The sequence below is a fragment of the Gorilla gorilla genome, chromosome 12 (genome assembly GCF_029281585.2).
Source record: "Gorilla gorilla gorilla isolate KB3781 chromosome 12, NHGRI_mGorGor1-v2.1_pri, whole genome shotgun sequence".
NCBI classification, from domain to species: domain Eukaryota; kingdom Metazoa; phylum Chordata; class Mammalia; order Primates; family Hominidae; genus Gorilla; species Gorilla gorilla.
Window position 1 is genome coordinate 64,736,796 of NC_073236.2, and position 26,392 is coordinate 64,763,187.

General features: G+C 42.1%; 2 protein-coding genes across 3 annotated transcripts in view; one reads left to right on the top strand and one right to left on the bottom strand.

Annotated features, from left to right (window-relative positions):
• The window catches only part of TACR1 (tachykinin receptor 1), a 155,764-nt gene extending 152,368 nt beyond the window's left edge, over positions 1–3,396 (top strand). Inside the window, exon 5 of one of the 2 annotated variants that reach the window (XM_063695750.1) lies at positions 137–3,396. In XM_063695750.1, coding sequence (XP_063551820.1) covers positions 137–428 — 292 coding nt within the window. In that variant the 3' untranslated portion in view covers positions 429–3,396. The remainder of the gene's footprint in view (positions 1–136) is intronic. The other variant, XM_055378151.2, reaches the window with a different exon arrangement.
• Positions 1–26,392, bottom strand: part of POLE4 (DNA polymerase epsilon 4, accessory subunit) — a 150,495-nt gene that overhangs the window by 58,568 nt on the left and 65,535 nt on the right. The gene's annotated exons all lie outside the window — the stretch shown is intronic.

Below are 26,392 nucleotides of genomic sequence, written 5' to 3' on the forward strand. Positions count from 1 at the left end.
AGCTGTCATTGAATTTTAAAAACAATAACAGAATCACGCTTGGGTATGTCCATGTGTTAACAAGCTGATGCAGTGGTGGGCAGCCCTCTGAGCAGGCCGTCCCAAAGGGTCACCTCTTCATCTGCTCGCTCTCCAGGTTCCGTCTGGGCTTCAAGCATGCCTTCCGGTGCTGCCCCTTCATCAGCGCCGGCGACTATGAGGGGCTGGAAATGAAATCCACCCGGTATCTCCAGACCCAGGGCAGTGTGTATAAAGTCAGCCGCTTGGAGACCACCATCTCCACAGTGGTGGGGGCCCACGAGGAGGAGCCAGAGGACGGCCCCAAGGCCACACCCTCGTCCCTGGACCTGACCTCCAACTGCTCTTCACGAAGTGACTCCAAGACCATGACAGAGAGCTTCAGCTTCTCCTCCAATGTGCTCTCCTAGGCCACAGGGCCTTTGGCAGGTGCAGCCCCCACTGCCTTTGACCTGCCTCCCTTCATGCATGGAAATTCCCTTCATCTGGAACCATCAGAAACACCCTCACATTGGGACTTGCAAAAAGGGTCAGTATGGCTTAGGGAAAACATTCCATCCTCGAGTCAAAAAATCTCAATTCTTCCCTATCTTTGCCACCCTCATGCTGTGTGACTCAAACCAAATCACTGAACTTTGCCGAGCCTGTAAAATAAAAGGTCGGACCAGCTTTTCCCAAAAGCCCATTCATTCCACTCTGGAAGTGACTTTGGCTGCATGCGAGTGCTCATTTCAGGATGAATTCTGCAGCACAACTGCGCACCCGGAAGACTCATTTTCCTGGAGCCCCGTGTTACTTCAGTAAAGTTATCTCAGATTAGCCTCCTGCAGCTGGAGGCTCCTATCACCCCAGCCTACGCTTGACAGGGTGAACAAAAGAAGGCACCACATAACATCTAAATGAAAAATTTAGCCCTGTCTTCTAAGCATCTGTGAAAAGAAACATATGTATTCCCCTTTTTGGCATCTCAGTATTTCAATACATTTATACATCATGAGATTGAGAACCTCGGGCTTCTACATTATGTCCCCAGTGACTGTCCTGAGCAGCCGACGCAAGCAGAATATGTCCACTGATACCTGCTAATGTCACTTACAGACCAGGAATTGGGAGACTTGCACTACATTTAATGTGTAGTTGACCCTCTTTTCCTACTTGTAAACAAGGGGACTGAACTAGATAATCTAAGTGTTCCTTCGAATCTTAACATCCCGTGGTTCAAGGATTGTATGAGTTTTTTGTTTGTTTTACAAAAAAAAAAATAACGAAGAATAAAAGAATAGAAAAGAATAGGAGCAGTGAGTCTTGTAACTAATACCCAGTTCCTGGAGATGTAGCAACTGCTAAGGCCATCTGTAACTATCCATCTCAGACATTCTCCGATTTATCTTAAAATCCTGAGTACATTCCTTCTCACGGAAGGTTTTGGCTTTTGACAGAGCAGAGGACTTCATGCCAAGGCCTGCATCCACCCAGCTTTAGCAGGCAGAATTTCATAGCTGCAGAACACTGTCAGAGAAGACAAATGTGGGCTCCCTGCTTTAACCTTTTGGGTATTTTAGGGTGGGGGCCCTAACCTTCATTCTTAGTTTTACACTAGCATCGTGCTCATATGTGCGACAAGCAAGAAGGCTGCACTTTGCAGCTGCACTTCTGGGAAGAGGGCATCTTGCATCTTCCCTTCAGACTCTCTGAATGTCTCCTCCCTGCTCCATGGCTTTGCCAGCTTCCTGTCTCTAAGGGGTAGAATGACTCATCAACCCTAAAGGACAGTCAGTCTTCCAAGAGCCATGAACTGAATGCTTTATATCCTAATTTAGATTTAGAGTTTCCAGAAGGTGAGCATGCAGTTTTGTTTTGTTTTTTCTGTCTCCCAGATCTGTGTTTTTTCCAGATATGGCTGTAAGCAGAAGCTTCATGTAACATCCATGAATGTCCTCCTGGTAGTTTGCATAATGGATGCACATGTGCTGCATCCATAGCATTAAGGGGAGAATAATGCATGGTTTACAGCCTTTGCCAGCCCTGCTGGCTCTAATTCTACCAGGGCATCCACAGGCCTGGGGGAAGAAGAAACAGTATAAGCCAGAAAACCTCAAGAACTACATTCTCTAAAGCAGCATGGAAAGTTTTAAATAAACTAAGTGAAGCCAGATCATTGCAGATATATAAATGGAAGACAAAATTTAGCAGCAACAAAAGTTAGTGCCCTAAGCATTAGTCATACTTCCAATAGAGAATCTTGCTGTGTATGGATTACTTACTTTGGAAGAATGTAAAGAGCTAACATGATTATGAGAAGTACCTGAGAAGATGGTGTCAAGAAGTTGGGGACATCCCATCTATGGAAGAGAAGGTTAGAGTTGAGCTCAACGAGGATTAACTGAGCGCCTCCTCTGGACTTTGCCCTGAACTGGGAACACACAGCCCCTGCAGCTCTTGAGGAGCCTACCTTATTGGCCATCACTAACTAACTCGCCAGTCCTAGTGAGTCTAAGCTGCCCAGCAGTCTTGGAGGCATCTGAGAGGACAGATTCTCCACAGAGTTCTAAAAACCCACACTCAACATGGGCAGTCAAGCCAAAGACTGGGACCTTTGGAGAGCCTCTGGAATGAGAGTTCTCTGGGGTACTTCCAAAGGGAGCTGGCAGTCAGTCCAGGGGACCTAAAGGAATATGGTTGAACAGCATCATCTCTGTGCATAGTAAGAGGGAATGTTGGGTGGTCCGGGCAGTTTCCAATATGGCAAAGCATCTGCTTGGAGAGTGCCAGCAAGCCTTCCTCTGACCCAGTCTCCAATGTCCACTAACTTATAAAAATGTCATCAACTCCCACATGTGAGAAACACCATGATTTGTACTATGCATGGGTCACATTCTTATTCTAGAAATGCATCACTCTGTGTTTATCCAAGTGTGTTTACTTGGTGTAATGTCCAGTAGTAATAGAATATGAAATATCAAGGAACCATCTTTGTTACGTGACTTCCAAAATGTGAGATCTCATTGCTGTCACTGTGATATTTGTATTGTGCGAATCTCTTCCTCCTCTTCCTCCTCATGCTTTCTCAGGGAGGAGCCCTGATGTATATCATGAACTCACAGTTCCTAGACCACAGTAATTGAGGGGTGGTAGGGGGGCCTTTATCAGAGAAGCTAGAGAACAAGAGTCTTTCTCTTCCTTATCCCCCAACAGAATGCTAAGAGATAAGGACTAAGTGGAATTCCTGGAGAAAGGGGACTCAGGAACTGACCTCATTGGCCTGATATGTGAGGAGAGGAGTATAAGTGGAGAGGGGCCATTCCTGAGGTTTCCATGTTTTCCAGCCTGGTCTCCTGGAAAGAATCTTTATACAGAAATAAAGTATGTGTTTCACTCTCTCGTGCCTCTGTCTCTTCTCTAGGGGTCCTAAACATCCTATAGGATGCTAAATGGGATGGTACTAGGAACCCTAATAACTTGCATAGCTAGAAGGATGGAATCAATGTTCAGTAAACTCTTAACTCTGTGATGAAATGGGTTGGGAAAATGTGGGAACAGTTCCCAGGCTGAGATCTGGGAAGGGAGGTGGGATTATGTGAAATGACAGTGATGTTGCCTATGAATAAAGCTGTGTCAGGATGCAGACACAACAGAGTTATAAGCACAAGAGTTTTCGTAGGACAGGAGGTTGCGGGGAATAACATCTGAGAAAGACAAAGGGGAAAGAAAGCAGAAGTACTCAGGGACAGCCTTCAGACCACCATGCCAATCTGACACCTGGGAAAAAAGGGGTGGTTAGGAAGAGCCTCAGACTGTGGTGCAGCTCCCAGCCCAACACGTGCAAAGATTGCCCAGAGAGACATTGCACGTTAGCAGAATGGCCAGGCCCGATGCCCTGCCGTGCTCAGCCACTGGCTGGGGCTCTCTAGGGAAAGTGTTCTGTGTTTGAACACCATGGTGGATGCTGAAGCCCTGCAGCTGGAGGCTGTCAGCCAAGTGCCCTGCCATTCTTCCTCAAAGAGGGATCTGAGCCATGTACCTCCACAACTACCACCCAAGCTTTGATCCAGCCCCCTGTGTTTGAAAACACATGACAGGAAACCTGTGGCAGGCTTTGAAACATCAGTGATAATCCCTGTGAGCCCTGGCAGTCTGCCTCCTACACCTTGGGTTGCCTGTCCTCTGTACCACCTCACCCCCGGCAGCTCCATCAAAAGAACAATAAGCAGCTGGTAACAGACTTGTAGTAGCAACAACTGCAAAGGCACTGAAAGAGGGAATTTTGAGAAGATAGACTATCCAACACAGTTAGTATCAGAAACAAGTAATAAAGATGTTTTATTTAAATTGAGGCATCTTCAACAGGGGTATGTGGATAAGCTTTAAGGAATCCACAAGTCCCCTCCAAGATCCCCACAAATCATATATCAAACATTGCGTGTGTTTAATAAGAGGTGCCATTAAAGCTGAATCTTCTCAAAAGAAATCATTCACCCTCTGCTCCCCAGGAGGAGGAGACAATTTAAATTGTTTATAAAAGAGTGGCAAGGAACTGGAGACTTTCAGAGCGGTGAGAGGCAGATGAGCCCCGGGAGAACCAGAATGGTTGCTGGGAAGCTAGAAACAGCTTTGGAATAAAATCATAGCTCACCTCAGATACTCAGATGAGTTAAAGCTGTAGAATGTCATTTAAAATATTTGTGGCAGTAAAAACGCCAAATTCATGATGAAGGGGTATGCTCACTCTTCACTTGTTAGCTGAGGGAAGACTACGAATTGAAGAAATTATAAATCAAGAAATAACACAGGATGCGGAGTGCAGACATTCCTGTGCAGAGGCAAAGTTATTTTCACTTATTCCTAGGCATGTGTGGCCTGCCTGCACAATGAAAGTGCTCAGCGCTGGGCACCACAACTGGCTTTAGTAATACTCTCTAATGGAGCTCCTGAGCTCAGAATCCAAGAGCAGTATTTCAGTCACGGCTCCCAGCACAGTGGGTATGGTGGGGACACACCAAGTATGTTCTTCTCCTTCATCTTCAAAGGTGAAAGGAGCATCTGATTGTAGAAATTGCTTCTCTGAACCCCACAGGCAATGCTCTGAGACACTGTTATTTATTTCTACCCAGTTCAGGAAAACAGAGGAAGAGGACGGAGGCCATGGAGCCTCATATCTCACAAGCACCAAATTCAGCATCAAGGAGTTGCATACTTTGGTCCTGGCTTCTCTCTCAAGCTGGGCGGCTTGCAAGGGGAAAAGACTGACAATTAGAAACAAGTGACTAAACAACATCAGCAATGACATGAACCCTAAGGGCCAGCTGCCCTGTCGCAGTCACTATCTGATGGCATGTTAGCTGTACATATTCCAGTAGCTGCAGAGATTTTCATACAGATTCAAAATTAGGTTCCCTACATTTTGTGTATCTCTCTCTCTCTCTTGCTCTCTCTTCCACCTTCTTTCCTTCCTTCCTTTCTTTCTTCTTTTTACTTCCACTTTCTGTTTGTTTTCTACTCTTTCATCTGACACTGCTCCCAACCCTGGAAGCCCTCTCCTCCCAACGCTCTCTATGCTGAAATCTCTAGGTTTTATCTCACTACTCTAGATGCTTTACTGATGCACTAATTAATAGAAGACTTGGTATGTGTTATAGACTGCAGCTTTGTGTCCTTCCCCAAATTCAAATGCTGAAACCATCACCCAATGTGATGAGCCAAGGGCTTTGGGAAGTAATTAGGTCATGAGGGAGGTGCCCTCGTGATGGGATTAGTCCTTTATAAGAGACACAAGAGAGCTTGTATCTCTCTCTCTGCTCTCTGCCATAGGAAGGACAAGGTAAGAACATGGCCATCAGCAAACTAGGAAGAGTGCCCTGACCAGAAACTGACCATATTGACACAGCGACCTTGGACTTCTAGCTTCCAGAACTGTAGGAAATAAATTTCTATTGTTTATGCTACTCAGTCTATGGCATTCTGTTATAGCAGCCCCAGCTACCTAAGACAATGAGAATCTATCCATCCCTACTCACAAATTCCCGTTATCCATCTCTCCAAAGCCCCTCACCCATCATATGTAGTCACTCACCCACAATCTCCCTTTATTCCCTAACCCTCTCACCCACTTTCCCAAACTGAGATGGCTTTCACAGCAGGATGCCCAAGTTGGTCCCAACACTAAAAAGAAGCAGCTGAACAGAAGAAGGCACTACAGCTGTTCTACACCAGCATGCAGGACCTCAGAGCTCATCCCCAGTGATCACCAAGGGCAGGCGGCCCTTGCCTTTCCTGTGTGTTCCCCTCATGCTGCAGAGCTCTTTGGCCTGGGTGTTCATCTGTATACTAAATGGGGTGGGAAAAGACACACAGTGCAAGATACCCCCAAGGTCCTTGCTTGATAGAGGAAAAGGGCACATGAGTGAAAATAGAAATGTATGCTCCCAAAAGTTTGAAGCTCTGAAAAGTGGAAGAACAAAACTGCTTCCTTCCCTCTCCCCATTTCAAATGTTATAATAATGACTACGATAACAACAGGCCTTACTCTGTAGATCTTGTGCCAACCACTGTATGTGCATTATCACATTAAATCCTCATACTCCATGAAATCAGTATCATTGTCCTTAATTTAATTTCAGAACAATGGGGCATAGTTGAAGTAACTTCTCTGAAATTTCTTTGCCAGAAGTGAATCTCAGTGATGACCAATTCCAAAAGCCCAAGGTCTTAAGAAAGATCCTCTTCTGTCTCTTTTATTTATCATATTCCTGGACCTCTATCCTTTTCTTAAAGATGCCCCAACACAGGCTGGCATGACCTCCCTACACACATTGCCAGGAAGCTAGTTGATATGGTAGTATTTCAAGGAGCAGCAACTTCCATAAACCCATTAGATCATTGGACAAATATTTCAAAGGGTAAATTGTCTTCACAGTCACTATAGTCATCCCTACGATTAGGTAAGATGTGCAGCCGGACTCTATGATTTGAAGAGTGCTTGTCAAGATTTCCCACTGAAATTAACCTTGGTACATTTAGTCTTGAGTGCACAAAATTCCCCAGATATCTATTTGTTTGGAGAATAAAGTCTTCTTTTAGAAAGACAAATGTCATTGGGCAGGATAATATCTCATGTTTACAACTAACAAGTTAGATATCCCTGTCCTGCCCATAAGGCCAAACTCACCTAGATATTGGGGTCAGGAGTGTGGAGTGGGACTGCTTGATTGCCTGAGAAAATGAGGATGTCCTGAGGCTAAGATGAGCCAGAAAATTACCTAAAAGGCTGCCCACAGGATTGCTGATTCAAGAAAGAAAGGTAAGCTCAGCACCCAAGCAAAGGAACCAGGAATTTGAAAACTAAAGGGACCAAGTGAATGGTTTTCAAACCCTAATGTGCATAATTTACTTAGTAAGTTGGCCAAAATCTGGATTCCTGGCCTCATTCCCAGAGATCCTGAGTGCTGGCTAGGCCAAGGAATCTGCATTTTAACAAGCATGTCAGTGATTATAGTGCAGATGGCCCATGGCACCACCAGAGTAGGCAAAATAGAAACAGAAAATTGGCTGGAAAGTTGATGAGGAGGGGCTTTGACAGGAAAGAATGAAGTATGAGCAGGTGAACGGAGGGGATTCCTAACACGCAGGCTTGCCTCACGTGGTCAAGGTAGCCTCTCAAAGGACTGGGCATGAGAAGCTGACTGAGTGCATGGATGCAGGGTCAGCACCACCAGAGGGAAGAGAGACAGTGGGAGGAGCTGTAGGGAGGTGGGGTTACCACCCAATCCACTTCTCAACTTTGCCCTATCTGGATATTCCCAATGTTATTTTTTCCAACATTTTAATTCTATTCCTCTGAAGGAAGGAAGCTCACTATCCCCCACCTACTACTTCCTGTTTTAGTCTTCCTTTATGGAAATTTGCCAAATCAAAACTAAAATCTAACACTTTCACTTTCTAGATTTTCAGACATATGCCATAGCGGCTGACTTCTGGGAGGCCCTAATCTTGAGTGGTGTCCAACTCAGAGTGGAATTGTTTGTGTTTCCTAAATTCTAAAACAATTCCCAGAGCATTTTATAGGAAAATATTTTTATACAATCCTAACATTCAACCCAGTTTTATGGCTTTGTTGATTACTTAGAGCTTCCCTTTTATGCTCAACTCAGATTCATATCCAAGCAAGGAAAGAAGTCTATATAATAGAGCAATATTTTTTATGTGGGCAGTGGGAAAGAGCGAGAAGGAAATTGAAAAGCGACTGAGACAAAAACAGCAGAAGTCAGATAGATTTTTCTCTTCTAACAAGTAAAAAATAATAATAAAAAAAACTATAACCCACAACTCTTCCCAGTTTTAACCATCTTTAGATAACAGTACTGGGTTCCATGATATAGCATGATAACAGGAACAGCCTCCAGCATGTGGTTAGGAGCTGGGTACACAGTATCTGCATATTCCTTTTTGGCTACATAATAAGAGAAAGGCTAACTGTGAGATTTCCCAAAACCCATTCTTTCAACAAATATTTATCAAAACCCTAGAAATATTTCTTCACAGAATATAACTCATTCCCATGGACGGAGGGCAATGTTGGTGCTTTGATCCACCAGAAATAATCTTTGATGACCCCTGTGACAAGAAATATAAAGCATCCTTCGAGCCAGGGCACCTAGCTCTTCATTCATCCACTCTTTGATCTCCTGCAACACACCAGGCCCAGTGCTGGCATCAGGATGCAACAGGAGTAAAAACAGACATGGTTCCCACTAGAAAACAGTTTTCAGGCTTATGGAAATGTATGCTAATCAAATCACCCCACTAATGAGAGTATAATTAACAGCTGAGATAAGGATGATTAACGGAAGAAAGGCTCTTTTATGAGAGCTGGTAACAATAACAAAAAAACTGGATCCACAACTTGAGGTCAGGAAAATCTTCCCTGAGAAAGTGAGACCATGAAGAAGAGCAAGAGTTCATTAGACAGAGAAGGGAAAGACTTTTCCAAGAACTGGTGTGGAGAAAGTCCTGTGACTAAAGAGAATATAGCATTTTGAGGTACTGAAAAAACAAGAACAATGTGCCTGCTTGGAAGAGGGAGGAGAGCGTAGTAGGTGAGGCTGGAAAAGAGGGAGGCAGAGAGTGTTGGAGAACCTTGTAGACCATGATAAGAATTAGCAAAGGAAGTCACCAAAAGATTTAGGAAGTGGTAGGATCAATCTGCTTTTGGAAAAGATCACTCCAGCTGAAGGGAAGCTAAATTAAAAGACAATTGTTATCATTCAAGGAAGAAGAGATGGGGTCTTGGACTAAATTGGTGGGTGTGGATGGGTAGGAAATGGACGAATTTTAGAAGTCTTTAGAAACTATATGAGAAACTTTTGTTTGGTGATGGCACTGGCTGTAAGGAGAGGTCAGGTTTCAAGGGTGAATTTGGCTTTTCTTATGTAACTAGTTGAATGATGCCACCATTTATTGAAACAAAGAACACTGGGATACCAAGCTTGGGAGAGGAGAGAAGCAGAAATATTATGGGTTTGATTTAAACATGCTATGTGAGATAACTTTTAGACGTCAAAGAAGGCATCAACTAAGCAGTTGGGCTGAGAATATAAATTTGCAGTTCAATTACAGATGGCAGTCGATGTTATGGGCATGAATAAACTTGCCAGGTGTGATAGCACTGGGTAATCAACTGCAACTTTTAATAGCTGAGTTGAAGAGGAGTCAGATTGTGCCCAGAGAGAAGAAAGGAAAACAGGGAATGTGGTGCCTTGGAGGCCAATGAAAGAGAATATTTCAAGAAAAGATTTCTGTGATGTTGAATACTGAGAATTAATAGAGAAAGAGGGGAAACAGAAAATGCCTGGTAAGTTTAATGATAAAAAAATCAGTGGTGGCCTTACCAAGAGCTGTTTGAAAGGAGTCATGAGTTAAAAGCAGATCACAGTGAGCTGAAGAATGAACACATGATGAAGAAAGAAATAGAAATGCAAACCTACAGAACTCCTTCTAAAAGGCTAGTTTAGAAGCAGAGGGCAGAGAAGATGGTAGCTAGAGGTAGTATGGGACCAAGGGAGATATTTTAAATTTGTATTTGTTGTTCAATAAAATAGACTTGAACATAATTTCCTGCCTCGAAGGATAATCCTTTTGAGACGGCACAGCTGAATATACAGGAGAGGAAACAGAGAATTATTAGTGGACAATTTCTGAGAAAGCAGGACAGTGGAAAGCAGAGCACAGCAGGAAGATGGCAGACAAAGGGGGAAGGCAGTCTAGCAGACTCAGTGGTTGGATATCAGAGAAATTCTTCCAGCTGATGGTTTCAATTTTTTCTGAGATGCAGAAAGCAAGGTCTTCTACTAGGAAGGAGGCAGGAAGTTGTGGAACAGGGCTATAAGCATACAGAAGATTTCAAATAATCATTGCAGATTCCCTAGAAACTGTGATTTAGTAGTTCTGGGGCAGTGCCTCCAAATCAACATTTTAAACAAATCACACAGCTGATTCTGATACAGGGATCAGGCTTTGAGAAACACTGGCCAAGAGTTTCAAGACATGTTCCTTTTTGTGACCTCATGTGAAACCCACCATCAAGAGCAGAAGAAATAGATGTTTCCAAAAAGATCATACTGGAGTACACAATTCCAGAGAGTTGTTTGACCAAAGCAGCTCTGGAGCCATTCTTGACCTTATGGGAAATTTAATAGATCTTAATTCAGTTCCAAGGCACTCAATATTAACTCAAACTAGTCTTTTATTCTGAATTTAGGTCCTTGTTCTAATAACAAGGTGCAATGAACTGAAGGTTTGTGCCCCCACCTCCAAAATTCATGGGCTGAAACCTAATCACCAATGTTATGGTACTTGGAAGAGGGTCCTTTGGGAAATTAGATCATGAGGATGAAGCTCTCATGAATGAGCCTAGATCCGTATAAAAGAGACTCCAGAGAGGTCTTTGTTCCTGTTTGTCATGTGAGGACACAGCAAGAAGACAACTGTCTATGAACAGGGAAGAGAGTCCTCACCAAACACTGAATCTGCTGTTGCCTTGATCTTGGACTTCCCACCCTCCTGAACTGTGAGAAAAAAAAATGTCTGTTATTCAAGTCTGTGGTATTTTTCTTACTAGCTGGATCAGACTTAGAGACCAGGATTATATTTTGTCCATGTTCCACTCAACCATGTTCCACTCAACCCTTCCATCCCCAGAATTACCACGAGTTACAACACTAATCCTTATCTAATTTATCTATGAGAATTTCAAGGTAACGATACATGAGTACGCACAAAAAGATCAACACCAACTTCACCCAGCTTAATTTTGAAAGAATAACTGTACAAGTTTTACAAAAGCATTGTAACTATGCCAAGATTATACATCTTGACACAAAAATAGTTTCTGTCCATGAATTTGAAGCCTGAGGATAGATTGATGAACTTTACAAAGGGTCTTACTTGGTTTTTTGTCATCTTCTTAATGAACTTCCCCTCATCTTTGCTTGGTTAACTGCCATTTATCCTTCAAATCCTAGATCAAATGTTACTTTCTTGGAAATGTTTCCCATCACCCTCAGTCCCATTCCAAATAGATCCCCATATTTATTCTCTCTTACATCATCCTGTTCTCTTCCTTCATGGCACTATCACAATTTCTAATATAAATTATTTGTATGACTTTTTTAAAGTATGTAATCTCTATTAGACTGTAAATCCTATGGCAAGGAATTTAGTTTTGCTTTACAATGTACACACATTTCTTAGCATGTATCAGGCACAAAGTGCTGATTTTAGATTAGATTAGCTTAATAAATATCTTTTGAGTAAATACAGTAAATGAGTGAGTAAATAATTGAGATAGAATGAAGTTTAATAGGGGCTGATAATATTATAGCTGTGTTTGAAATCTATTTTCTCTTCATACCAAATATTCAATTAAGAGATCCAAATCTGAAATATGTCTCTAGAGTGAAGCTAGCAGAAGGTTTAAATATTACTTACAGAGAAATAGCTCTATGATTAGGAAAAAATAATTAGTTATCCTTTTTTGAAGATGGGTAAACCCCATTTTGAGTTTCCGAGGTACACAAGGAGACTATATTGCTTAATATTAGATGGTTCACAGATAGTGATATGCTGGTAAATATTTAATAACTGGCTCTCTGGAAAAAAAATATTTTTGTAACAGTTGCTGGTTTTCCCAGTGTAAATATTACCACTGTGGCCAATTTCAAACTACCAATGATTTAATAACCATCTCACTAAATTTCTAAAAAAAATGGACAATTGACTCTCACAAGGTGGTACAGACCAGTTGTAGTACACTATTACAGACATGGTACTGAAGTGCTGAAAATTTTCTAAGTCACCATCTTCTCTGTCATGTTTGATAATATAACCCTTGGTAACTGAATCAAGGACTTCATTCAAGAGTTAAAGTAGATCAGGCCAGGCATGGTGGCTCGTGCCTGTAATCCTAACATTTTGGGAGGCCGAGGTGGGTGGATCACTTGAGATCAGGAGTTTGAGACCAGCCTGGCCAACATGGAGAAACCCTGTCTCTACTAAAAATACAAAAATTAGCCAGGCATGGTGGCACATACCTGTAATTCCAGCTACTCAGGAGGCTAAGGCAGGAGAATTGCTTGAACCCAGGAGGCGGAGGCTCAGACCACTGAACTGAGATCAGACCACTGAACTCCAGCCTGGGTGACAGAGTGAGACTCCGTCTTAAAAACAAACAAACAAACAAAGTTAGAGTAGATCAATAGATCAAACTTCTTTCTAAGAAAGAAAACAAATCTGGCATTTTTTGAAATTATCACCATGGCTCATTTCTGTATAGAAGCAGGCTGACTTCCCCACTTCCATCTGGGAATGATACTGGAGAGAGGCTTTCAACTTTAATAAATCTGTATAAACTACATCCGGTCATGTGGAACATCACAGGGTCCACATATACATTAGGAAGTCAACCCTACGCCATCCTTGCTGGTTTCCAGAGCAACATGTAGTGATAGCCCTCCAAGCACTAGTCAGTCTAACTGAGAGATGTGATACCCAGAAAAGAAAATCTAAGGCAGTGGCTCTCAAATTTTTTTGACTGGTCACTTAGTCAGAGAAAGCTATTCCAGTAGACAAAATTCCATGAGGACAACACCCTGGAACAAAGACATTTTGAGAAGATCATACAAACAGTAACTTCAGCAATACTGTTAATGCAAATATACATCATAGCCCATTGTGGGGCTAGCCAAACGAACTTCAGAAAAATAAATTAATACATTAAAAATCAAGCACAGTTTCCAAGGAAAAGTCCAATAAACTCAGGGTACTGCTAATGATGAACTGATAAGAAGCCCTCCCATTCTCTGATCTTTGCAGTGTTATCAAGCACTGTGGAGTAGCCAGACTTCTTGGTAGAATGCTGAATTAGGATCCTCAGCAAATTTTAGTATAATGTTAATGTGAGTTTTTTGAACACCAAATTTTAGTAACCCTTAATATTTCACTTAGTAGTTACTGGTAAGCAACTTACTGAAAGTCTCTAGAATTGCACATCTTTGCCCTTAATTAATTTGTATTTTTTAAATTAGTTCCCTCCTCAACTGATGGATCCTCATGGCTTACTGCATGGCCAAGAACCATATCTGAGATGTGTTGTCTAGGAGTTGTGCAATCCAGCCATTCCTCTAGGTCCCCTCTGCTCTGTTACTTGATCCTATGAGGCAGCCCCATGCTTGGACCACATTAGCTGTGGCTCCTGTTGGACACCTTCACTGTGCTCTTGGCTAAAAACAACTAAATACAAACTGCTTCTGCATTTGCTATAAAACAGTTATTGTGAATATTATTAGTGTTTATTAATGCATCAATGTATTTACTAATTACATTAATAATTATTAAATTGTTTTTAAATAATGTAATTAATTACATTAATAATTATTAAATTATTGAGGACCTTAACCATTAAATTATTAAAAACAATATTAATTTAACGATGTAATATATATGTAATTTTAGATCATGCTGATGATAATAGTTAATGTTTATTTGAGTTTACTATGTGTCAATCACAAGTCTAAGGGTTCAGCATGTTCTGCTTTGTTTAATCTTCATATATCCCTAAGGAAGAAGGTGCTATTATAAGTCCATTTAGCCACAATGTCACACCACAGTCCTTAAATAATCTCTGCATGAGAATTTTTTTTTGAAGTTTACTGCCAAGAAAATTTTAACTGTACTGGGAAACCGCTGTACTTCCTCCTTCCTGATCTTGAGTTGTGTAATATTCATTGCATGTCTTTTATCCCTGGATTCCAGAAACTTCACAATAGAATTTTGAGTCTCACACAGGCTGGTGTTATCTTATCATTAGTATACTCGTTTCCATGTATTTATCTTTGTCTGACTCCATTTTCATTTTATTTGCTTTGTTGCATATATTCTTGCTAATAATTGCCTCATAACTTTTTGGAAAGAGGAAAAGCAGAAATAAATTTAATTAAACACACAAAAAATACACACTTTGACTTTATCCTAAGAGTATTACACCTGACGAATCAGTAAATGGAGATTGAGAAGGACAGCCCCATCACTTGGGACAAGCTTGAAACAATTTGGGAAGTAAAATATCTTTTCCTGGAGCTTCCAGGATATGATGGCTATTCGTATGTTTTAATGAGAATAGAGTTATTGACTCTCATCTGGGGAGAGCCCTGAGATCTACAGTAAAGCTCTTGGCCAGAATATCAGAGGTCTTTAAAGGAGGTGGAATTTCTCCTATTATAGAAATCATCGGCCGGGCGCGGTGGCTCACGCTTGTAATCCCAGCACTTTGGGAGGCCGAGGCAGGTGGATCACGAGGTCAGGAGTTCGAGACCAGCGCGGCCAACATAGTGAAACCCCGTCTCTACTAAAAATACAAAAATTGGCCAGGTGTGGTGGCACACGCCTGTAGTCCCAGCTACTCGGGAGGCTGAGGTGGGAGAACCGCTTGAACCCAGGAGGCAGAGGTTGCAGTGAGCTGAGACCATGCCATTGCACTCCAGCCTGGGTGACAGAGTGAAACTCCGTCTCAAAAAAAAAAGGAAAAAAACAAGAAATCATCCCAGAAGCAGCTATCTTAGTACATATGCACCTATTCAGTGCCCTTTGCTGTAATATGAATACATTATTTAAGGGAAATATTTTATTTATAAAATATTTTAACCTTAAGCATGCATGTGTTGCTAGGGGTCAGAGGAACAAAGAATTATGCAACTATCACACTCTGTTTCCTCTGGCAAATGAGTACAGCTGCTCATAAGAGTCAACATACAAGAAAATAATAATAATAATAATAATAATAATAATGCATTCAAAATTAAAAGGTTTATTACAACTCTTCTCTTTTATCTAATGGGATATGATATTGTCAGTGGGCGTCAAGCAATGGGTCTAGAAATGCCAAATATTTTATTTTATTTATTTTTTGAGATAAAGTCTCACTCTGATGCCCAGGCTAGAGTGCAGTGGCATGATCTCAGCTCACTAGAGGCTCCACCTTCCAGGCTTAAGCGAGTCTCCTGCCTCAGCCTCCCAAGTAGCTAGGATTACAGGTGTGAACCACAACACCCAGCTGATTTTTTGTATTTTTAGTAGAGACGGGGTTTCACCACGTTGGCGAGGCTGGTCTTGAACTCCCGATCTCAGGTGATCCACCCACCTTTGCCTCCCAAAGTGCTGGGATTACAGGTGTGAGCCACTGTGCCTGGCCAAGTATTGCATTTTAGCAGCTATGGTGACCACAGAAATGTTGGCATATGACACTTAAAATTTCTTGGGACGTGTGGTTTAAAGCTTAATAACAAATGGCATTTACTATTTGAATTTCATCAAAAAAGAAATTTTAAACACAAAGTAATTGCACTTCTTTCTGTGTCTCTCATCAGACTTTTCTTAACCAATTCCTGCTGTAGTTCCATGCAGACCTAGAACTCAGAATGACGTGAACCCCTTTATCACTCTAATGGTTCTAGCCATCCTCAGCAATGGTGCTTGCAATCTAAATTTTGATTGCTCAGAATCTCGGACTTTATTAGAGTTCCAAAAGAGTTTTAACTACTTCCTTAAAAGTTTATGCTTCAACTGATGAGGATGATTTATTATGAACTTGTAATTTAAGAAAAAAAACTCTCAGTTTGTTAAATTTACTTCCTCTTAAACCTCTGTGCTCAGAATGCTTGATTAGGATCTAGGAATTTGTATCTGGTTTAAAGAATTTTTTAATCTAACAAAATACTCCAGATTTTCATTCTTTTTCTTTTCTTTTTAATTCCTCTCCTTAAAGCAAAAGAAACACCTGTAGCCTTTGGTTTAGGAGGTGTCAGAAGTATCTGCATCCAGAAAGAATGAGTAAGGCTCTGTTCATCCCACCCCTTCTCTATAGACCAGCATTTCTCAACTTCAGTGTGTGTGTAAAGAACCCGAACATCTGGTTAAACTGCAACATCTGATTCAGTAGATTCATGATAGGACCTGAGATGTGATTTTCTAACAGCTCCCAGGTGATGCTGCTGGAGCTGCCTCACAGACCACACTTAGAAAAGTGAGGAGCTGTAGGATCTGGAGCACTGCACAACACATGCAACTGTAAATTTACGAGTAGCCACAATAACAAATTAAGAAGAAGTAGGCAGAAATAATTTAACAATATGTTTATTTAACCTAACATATCAAAATATTATTTCAACATGTAATCAATATAAACATTATTAATGAGATATTTACATTTTTTTCATTCTAAATCTTCAAAATCCAGTGTGGATTTGTCTTAGTCCATTTTATGTTTCTGTAACAGAATATCACAGACTAGAATAATTTATAATAAACAGAAATTTATTTGGCTCACAGTTTTAGAGTCTGGGAAATCCAAAAGGATGGCACCAGCATCTGGCAAGGGCCTTCATGCTGTGTCATCCCACGACAAAAGGTGGAAGGATGAGAGAGGGTGAGAGACAGGAGAGGGCCAAACTTTCATAACAAACTCACTCCTGTGATAATGACATTGCTCCATTCATGAGGGCAGAGTTGTCATGACAATCATTTCTTATTAGCCCCATCTCCCAACACTGCTGCACTGGGGATTAAATTGCTACCACACGAACTTTGCGAACATGTTCAAATCATAATGGTATTTTACATTTACAGCACATCTTAAACTACACTAACCACATTTCAAGTGCTCAGTGCTCACATGTGGCTAGTGGCTGCTGTATCGAACAGTGTAGGTCTAGAGGGTCTCACTGTTTCCTTGAAGAAATTCTGTCCAATAACTTTTGAGTGTTACAGAAATCTGTGAATGTCAGGATGTGAGATCACCCAAGATGACTATCTTTAGAGTGAGGGCTGCACCTAAGCTGAAAATGGCAGTTCTAATTTGAAAGATGAGTTTATTCAAAAGCAATACAGCCTCCCTGGGTGGCAAAAGCCTCTTGTGCATTGGCCACAGACTTAGCACTGTCTTCTTTGCCTTGGCACTTCCTGGTTGCAAGTTAAACAAGGCCCATGGGTAAGAGAAGGCATAGAAGATTTGAGGCCTGAAAGCAGTTTAAGGGGCTAGGTCAAAATGTATGAGATGGGAAGTAATAAGCCAGGATACAAGCAGAGACCAGGTAGTACAAGTCCTAGAAATCCTCACTTAGTGGTTTGAATTTTATTTAAGAGCAATGAGGAACCATTCAAAGGTTTTAAACAGAGAAATATGATCAGGCTTTCATTTGACTTAGTTATTTATTTATTTATTTGAGATAGGGCCCCAGTCTTTTGCCCAGGCTGGAGTGCAGCAAAGTGATCATAACTCACCGCAACCTCAAACTCCTGGGCTCAAGTGATCCTCCTGCCTCGGCCTCCCAAAGCACTGGGATTACAGACCTAAGCCACCGTGCCCAGTCCAGGTTTTCATCTTAGAAAGATCTGTTAGCAACAATGGAAACAATTTCTGAACGAAGACAAGATTGAAGGCAAGGAGACTAGTTAGAAAACTTTTTCAGAAATCCCAGTAAAAGATGATAATGGCCTGAGTTAGGACACTAGTTCTGAGATTGGAATAAAAAGACAAACAAATTTTATTTATACTTTGGTGATAGATTAGAGAAAGAAAAATGATGAGAGAAGAATCAGGGATGATGCTCACATATATCAGACAGGACCTAAAACAGAAACTCAAATTAGAACATCAAGAGGATTAATAAAGGCATTGTTGAGAGAGGTGTGGACAGGGTGTAGGGGAGCCACAGAGATCAAGCAGTCCCCAGAGGTGGAGCTTATACCACCCATAGGCCTGAAGGCACAAGCGAAAGCAGCAGTTACTTGACCTAGAAAGACAGTGTTGTGTAACAAGGGCTGCCATGAGAGAAACAGTGACCTCTGGTTGAACAACACAGCCAAAGAGAGGCAAACCAGCAGCATGAGCCTGCGGGAAAAATATCCAGTTCTCACTCTCCTCCCTTCTTCTTGTTTCTTTATAGGACTCCCCATTGGTTGACCCCTCCCAGAAGCCAAAAAGCAAGGGAGTCCTTTGGTGTGGTCCATACAGCACCCACCTGGATGCAGAAGAGGATAAAGACAGAGAGGCCCTGGAGAGGTAACAGAAGATATCTGGCAAGCCAGTTTTCTGGCCGAGGTGGCTGTGTGGAGCCATTTGTTGAGACAGAGGACAGCAGGATGCTGGTGTGGAAGGAAGAGGGTTATCGTGTGTCTCAGACTCACACTCATCCCTGGAATCTCTTTCTAGTTGATGTGATCTTGCAACCCCCAATCCTCAACTCTTTCTGTTAAGACCCCCAAAAAAGAAGGGAGAATCACCATGAACTTGTAACAGCTCCTTATGGTCTCCCTGATTGCTTTCCAGCTCTACAATCCATTCTCAACACACCTCTGCAAATATCAATCAGGTCATGTTTTGATTGCCTTGCTTAAAGGCCTTCAGTGGTTTCCCACTGCTCTCAGAATAAAATCCAAACTCTCAGCCACAACCCACAAGGTGCTGTAGATCTGGGCTCTGCCCTGCCTTTGACCAATCTTTCACCCACTCACCCCACACTGTCTTCTCTCCAACCCCCACTCACTATGGGGTGTACTTCTCCCAGATCCCCATACGTGGGCAGTGGGTTCCCTCTCAGCTCCCCATTAGCTCTCTGGGGAGTACTCCCAGACCCTACCAAAGTAGGAGCTCCCCCATCCCAGCTTCCCTAGCACTTATTATGACATGAAATTCTCTTACTTTTTACTCTCTTCTTCCAGTAGGAAAAAAAGCTCCAGTATATACCTAGGTATCTTGCCAGTCTTATAATTGCTGTTATCCTCCAGTTAGAAAAGGGCCTGGCCCATAGCTAGCGCTCAAAAAATACACGGTACATTGACCACAAGTATGAATGAGTACAAAATGCCAGTCTCACAAATGGATCATCTCAGAGGAAGCAAGTGGGTTTCCTACTCTGACTCTGAGAGCTGTACAGCTAGGACCTGAGCTGGGTGCAGGGCCTAGGCCTCCATGAAGACCCAGGGCCATGTATGCATGATCTAGTGCATGATCTGCACATGAGGTTTTCATATACATGAACATATACCTGTGGAAATTTAAAGAAAGGAGAATATGTTAAATTAAATACTACCCTTCATGCACATTACCAATACCCCCACCTCAGAGGTAACACTAGTAACAGGTCCCTGTGCAGTCCTCCCTACTCTACACTTAAATACATACACAATATACATATATACACATACACATGGTATATATTATACATATATATATAAGCTATGTATATATAAAGTATTTATATATATATACTTATCTACTTCTGCTTTTAAAATACAGATATATATTTTAAATGTATACATACGTCTATGGATACATGTATATTTAAATACAAGCATATATATACTGCTCTACTTCTACATTTAAATATATAAATAGCTTGGCCTTTTTGTGTAAACAGAAACATCCTATTTGAATTTTATCATGTGGCCCTTTCCCTAAACAATATGTCTAAAATATATTTTTATATCAGTACAAACAGATTTATCACTGTTTAATTGCCACGTAACATCAAGTCTTCACAAATTATTTAATCACCCCCCTCTGGGTAAATATGTAGGTTATTTGCTCCTTGCGCACAAGTATAATTATTTCTTCATGGTGTAAACAGCATTTGTGGGTGAGAATGGAAACAGGCATGAGATTTGCCTCCTGAGTTAGAAATGGATGGCCAATTCCACTTCCCCCATCTCCCAACAAACCCAGTGCTTAACAGAATTCTGGGATGGCTGCTATATTTGCCATTTCCCCACCCCAATCCAGCTAGCTCTTCTCCATTTTCCTTTGGGGAGATTTTTGGGGGACGGGAGAGGGTACATAAGCCAAGCTGGCCCTAGGACACAATTTGCAGTGCAAAAAAAAAAAAATTAAGGACACTTGCTCAACAATTATTAAGAGTTTCAGGAGTTTCAAAAAAAATTAAGGACACTTGTTCAAGAATTATTAAGAGTTTCAATTATTAAGAGTTTCAAGTTTAATGCACAGCATTAAACTAAGCAGGGGCCTTTTGAAGACAGGTACACACCCCTGAAGCCAGCCCTGGTTAGCCCATTGGATTCTTGAGAGGAGAGCCACAGTGGGGAAAACAGGGAAGCTAAGTCACCTCCTGCACACAGGTCTGCAGAGACATCCACTCATTCCTGCAACCAGATCCCCAGGACCACCTGGCCTCTGCCCTTTCCTTTCCAAGGCTTGGTTGTCTATTCTCCGGCTTTGCCTATAATTCTGTGAGCTCTCACCTCATTCCAAAACTTTCTTTCGGTTTTCTTTTGTTTTTCTTTGCAAGTTCCTGTGGCTTGCACTAATTGACATGGGAAGTCAACAAGTGATTCCCATTTATTGGGCGTATTTTTATACTAGACTTAGGGGATGAAGCAGTGAACACTCAGCAAGATCCCTGCTTTCATAGAGCCTCCCTAATGTAACACAAAAACAGTAAGTCAATGAATAAATAAATAATTTCAAACAGTAAAAGGTACTAGGAAGAAAATAAACAGGATGATATGACAGAGAGTATCTCAGGAGAGGAGCACTCCCGGTTCGGGGCCTTGGTACCAGCTGTTCCCTCTCTGGGAACACCATTTCCCAGACATTCCCTTTGCTCACTCTCTCATCTTACCCATTTCCTACTCAACTGTCACCTTACCAAGGTAGCTTCCTCTAACAACCCTATTAAAATGGCCCTGGCTCCAATTCCTGTTCTTATTCTTCTCCCCTGATTCTGCTTTTATTTAATTCATAGTATTTGTCACTACCTGATGCACTGTATACTTATTTTTTTACTTTTGAACTATCTGACTCCGCCTGACCTGATGGGAACAGTCCATAGAGAAGAGGGGTTTCATCTTTGTTCATGGCTGCACCACTGCACTGAAAACAGCACATGGCGCTGAGTAGACGCTCAACAAATATTTGTTGAGTGAATAAATGCGAAAATGAATGACTGAGAGTGGTCAGAGAAGGCCTGTCTGAGAAAGCAACTTTAAGGCTGAAACCTAATGAGGAGAAGGAGATGGCCATGTGTAGAATGATCCGTGCAAAGGAAGCAGCAAGTGTAAAAACACAGTGATGGAAACGTGGTTCTTGTGTTTGCAGGACAGAAAGACAATGTTAGCATCCATTTTACCCTGACTTGAGGTGAAAAGAGGTTTAAGGACAACTATGGTAGAACAGGCCACTGGGGCTCAGACCACCTGCAGAGTTCTACCCACTGCTGTCCTCTGGGTCCACAGGTGGTCACCTACCACTGTCTCTGGTGGCACTGCCAGAGCCCCCTGGCTGCCCCAGGCTGTGACGGCAGCCGGTGTGAGGTCAGGGGCCTGACTGTGGGCAGCAGGAATGGCAGCTGGAGGCTGGCTGGATGCAGGGACAATGAGATGGTAAATGCCTGCCAGTCAGGGTGGTGTTACCAGAACCTCACAGTTCTTAGAGGATGGAAGGTGCTGCTTGAGATGAGTGAGGCAGATGGGGTTTAGAACATGATGGATCACCGAAGAAACCATAGGCAGAGAGGTGCAAAGGAGTGTCTATGGCACATGGTGATGTTTCTGAAACCTCAGGTCCATCCTGTGTTGGTACAAAATAGGGTGTTTTATAAGCAAGAAAGTAGCTGGTATGTGATGATACCATCAACAGGACTGGCTAGTACTAGGCACAGTTCAGCCAGTTCTCTCTCCTTCTACCATGACAGAGGTCTCTTCTCAGTCATAGCACCCTGCTGTTGTTGAGCCCAGAAACTGACCCAAAACCCCTCACAATGCAGCATTCCAGGCAGTCACCACTAACTGATCGGAGTTGGCATGCAACACATACTTGCCAATCCTAACCTACAAGGCTGATGCCCAGAAGTCACCAGGGCAGAGTTTCAAGTGCCTCATTGGGAATTTACAAAAAGAGGAGTCTTTCTACCTATAGATCTGCAAACCCAATTTTGCAGCTTTAAGCTTCTTTCTTGAACTATAACAAACCTACAGGAAGGTATACAGATTGTAAGGCCACAGCTTGTGAATTATCACAAAATGACCACACAGCCACTCAAATCAAGAAACAGAGTATTACCAACACCTAGGACCTCCCCTCACCCCCTGCCAATCACTTCAACATCTCTCCTCCCAAGGGGAACTACTATCCTGACTTCAAACACCATAAATAAGTTCTGCCTAATTTCAACTTTGTATAAATAAAAGCAGACAGTATGCACTTGTTTGTGTTTGGCTTTTTTCAGTCATTATATTTGTGAGAGTCATCCATGTTGCTGGGGGGAGGTACTACTGTTAGAATATATAAGGCCTTGGGCCAGGTGCAATGGCTCACGCCTATAATCCCAGCACTGTGGGAGGCCAAGGCGGGCAAATCACCTGAGGTCAGGAGTTTGAGACCAGCCTGGCCAACATGGTAAAACCTCAACTCTACTAATAATACAAAAATTCGCTGGGCTTGGTGGCGGGCACCTGTAATCCCAGCTACTAGGGAGGCTGAGGCATTAGAATCGCTGGAACGGGAGGTGGAGATAGCAGTGAGCTGAGTTTGCGCCACTGCACTCCAGCCTTGGTAACAGAGTGAAACTGTGTCTCAAAACAAAAACAAACAAACAAACAACAACAACAAAACTATATATATATGGCCTTGGAGGCCAATCTAAGGACTTGAGTCTTTACTTCAAGCAAGATGGAAAGCCAGGGTGTTTTTTGAGCAATGGCATGATGCCCTACAATTTATACTTCTAAATGACGGTTCTGACCGAAATGTGAGAATAGCTGGTAGACCCACAATGGCAGCAGCAGGGAGACCAGTCAGGAGGCTCCTGCAATAACCCAGTGAGAGTGATGGGGCTTGGACCAGGGGGACGTACAGAGGTGGAGAGAAGTGGTCTGTTTCCAGCTGTATTTTGAAGGCAGAAACAAGAGGATTTGCTGGTGGACTGCAGGTTGGTGTGAGAGGGAGGAGTCAATGACTGCAGGATTTGGGAACTGAGTAACTGGGGAATGAAGCTACCATCCTCTGAGATAGAGAAGGCTGCAGAACGGGCATATTGGGGTCAGGGGATCAAAAATTCTGTTTGAGGCCTTTCAAGTTAGAGATGCCTATAGTCATCCAAGTGGAAGCATCACATAGGCAGTTAGTTGTAGGAACCTACGGTCCAGACAGAGGTCAGCATGAAGATGACTTAGCATCAGTCTATAGATGGTATTTAAAGCCACAGAACTTGTGAGATCACAAGGCACATAATAATAGAAAGAAAGGACAATTGCAAGTCTGGCATCTGAGCTGAGCCTAAAGGATGAGCAGGATCCCATAAGTGAAAAAGAAGGAAAAGACAAATGAATGATAATAGCAGTAGTTGGCATTTACTGAATTCCTACTCTGCATCAGGCTCTACACTAAGCACTCACACCATCATCCCATTATCACATTTAGCCCCCACAGCAACTACATAAAGCAAGAGCTATTTACCATCCCCATATTACAGATGAGAACACTGAGACTTGAAAGAGTCAAATTTGTTCAAGTTCTGAAAGTGATAAATCTGGGCTTGGAATCCAGATAGTCTGGTTCTGAAGTCCTCATGCCTAAATACTATTCTATACTACCTGACCATGGACATTCCAGGCAGGCTAACAAGATGTACAAGTGTATGGAAATGCAAGTGTAACCCAGATATCCCCATGAAATATCAAAATAAAATGACCAGCCCTCTATCTCACATAAACACAGGATCTTGCTCACCTTCCTCAATATCCTTAGGGGTTCACTTTTTCCTAGAACTATATCTTTGGGAGAAGTAGAGGTTTAGCTCATGTCCACTGCTGAGGCAGCCCAAGCTAGATCTGGTTCTGCTGTTCCCTGACTCTGAACCTGGGCCTCCAACTCTGGATTTCTGATCAGCACACTTTGCTCCTGATCAAAGCTCAGAACCCAAGGCTCACCACCTTCCCATCTTATGTATATCCCCCATGCACATACCCACCCCCAAAACACTAACACACTACTGCAGCATCCTCAGACTTTTACTAAAAGGAATAATGGTGGGGACAACCTCACAGCACAGAACTAGTAGCCACTTAAAAATGATGCCTACATCATTATCCTAAAGTTAAGATCAAGAGCAAGACTTGACTAACTGGGCCATAAAGTAAAGATCTGCACAGGAAGAAGGAGGGAGGCACCTGCCTCTCACAGGGCCCTAGGCATTGTGGGGAGGGGAAGAAAGAGAAAGAGTAAAAATTAAGAGATGTATTCTCATTTTACCTCCCCAAGATTTAGCTCAGAAGAGGGAGGAATGCCCCATTTAACACTCACAAACCAGATAAAACTTATTGCTAATTTTGTGTCCACTGCTTGAGTGGTGTAAGGCTCATGAAGACTCAGTCAAACACAGACAAAATAAAGGAACAGGATCATCATTTTCTCTTCTCATTTGATGCAACACTTTTTATATATACATTTCAGAAACACACTATAGTTTTGTTTTTCTTTCTTTTTCGTTAAAATTAACATTTTTCTGTTGTCATTAAAAATTCTGTATAATAATTTTTATATTTTCAAAATATGTCTAGAGGTGTCTACTGTAATTTGATTAACTATCACCCGATTTACGCTTACTTTTTCCATTTTCACTGTTGTAAATAATGAGGTGATAAGCTCTTTGCATTCCTGGTTATTTCCTAGAAGTGAAAAAGTTAAAATTAATGAATACCATTTTCGATAAGTTCTGCCACATTGTTTTGCAGAAATAAAATACTAAAATTAACGATTATAGCAGCAGTGGATGAATGAATCGATTTCACCAAAACCTTATGATCATTTATTCAACAAATGTTTATCAAAGGTCTGTTATGAGCTAGTCATTATTCTGCATGTGGGGGATATGGTGATAAATGAGACACAAAACATCTCTTTTCTCAGGGAGCTTCAATATAGAATATGTCATGTAGCAGTAAGTTCTGTGAAAGAAAATAAAACAGGGTAAAGGGATACAGCAGAGACCTGGCAGCCACCTGGAACAAATCTTACCAGCTGCCTGTTTCTGTAAGTAAAGCTTTATTGAAGCACTGCCACAGCCATTCATTTAAGTATTGTCTGAGACTGCTTTCCTCTGCAATGGTAAAGTTGAGTGGTTGCCATAGAGACCATATGGCCCACAAAGCTCCATGTGTTGGCAGCACCCAGTTTGTTAGAGTAAGACTGGGCCAAAGCATCCTGGGATGCAGTATTGGTACGGTAGACTAACTGCTGTAACAAATAGAACCCAAAGCGGATGGTGGCTCATACACAACAGGAATTTATTCTCGTTCTCATTACAGTAGTGGATATGGGAATAACAAGCAGGCTCCAATCTATCTGGGTCTTTCAGGGACCCAGAATTGACAAGGCTTTGCTTTCTTCAACACTTGGCTTCAAGGTTATCCTGGGGTTGCCTTCTATTCTGGCCAGCCAGAAGGAACAAAAAACATGATGTATTTCTATGCGGGAGGCTTTCAGGGGCCCAGTCCAGAAAAGGCTTACATCAGTTCCACCAACTCTCCATTGGCTGGAACGCAGCCACAGGGTGGCACCTGACTGTGTGGGAAATGTGGTCCATGGCTGCTCAGCACTTCCCAGCATGATGCTTGGAGCAAGCAGGCCATCTCTGTCTGAGAGAGGATACAGCTTCCAATTTTCAACCAGACTTGGCAATCGACTGTGCTTTATTGTGCATTTCTTTGATTAACACTAAAGTTGATATATAAAATGTGTTTCGTTTTGTTTTTCTTTTCTTTTCTTTTGTTTTTGAGTCTGAGTTTCACTCTTGGTGCCCAGTCTGGAGTGCAA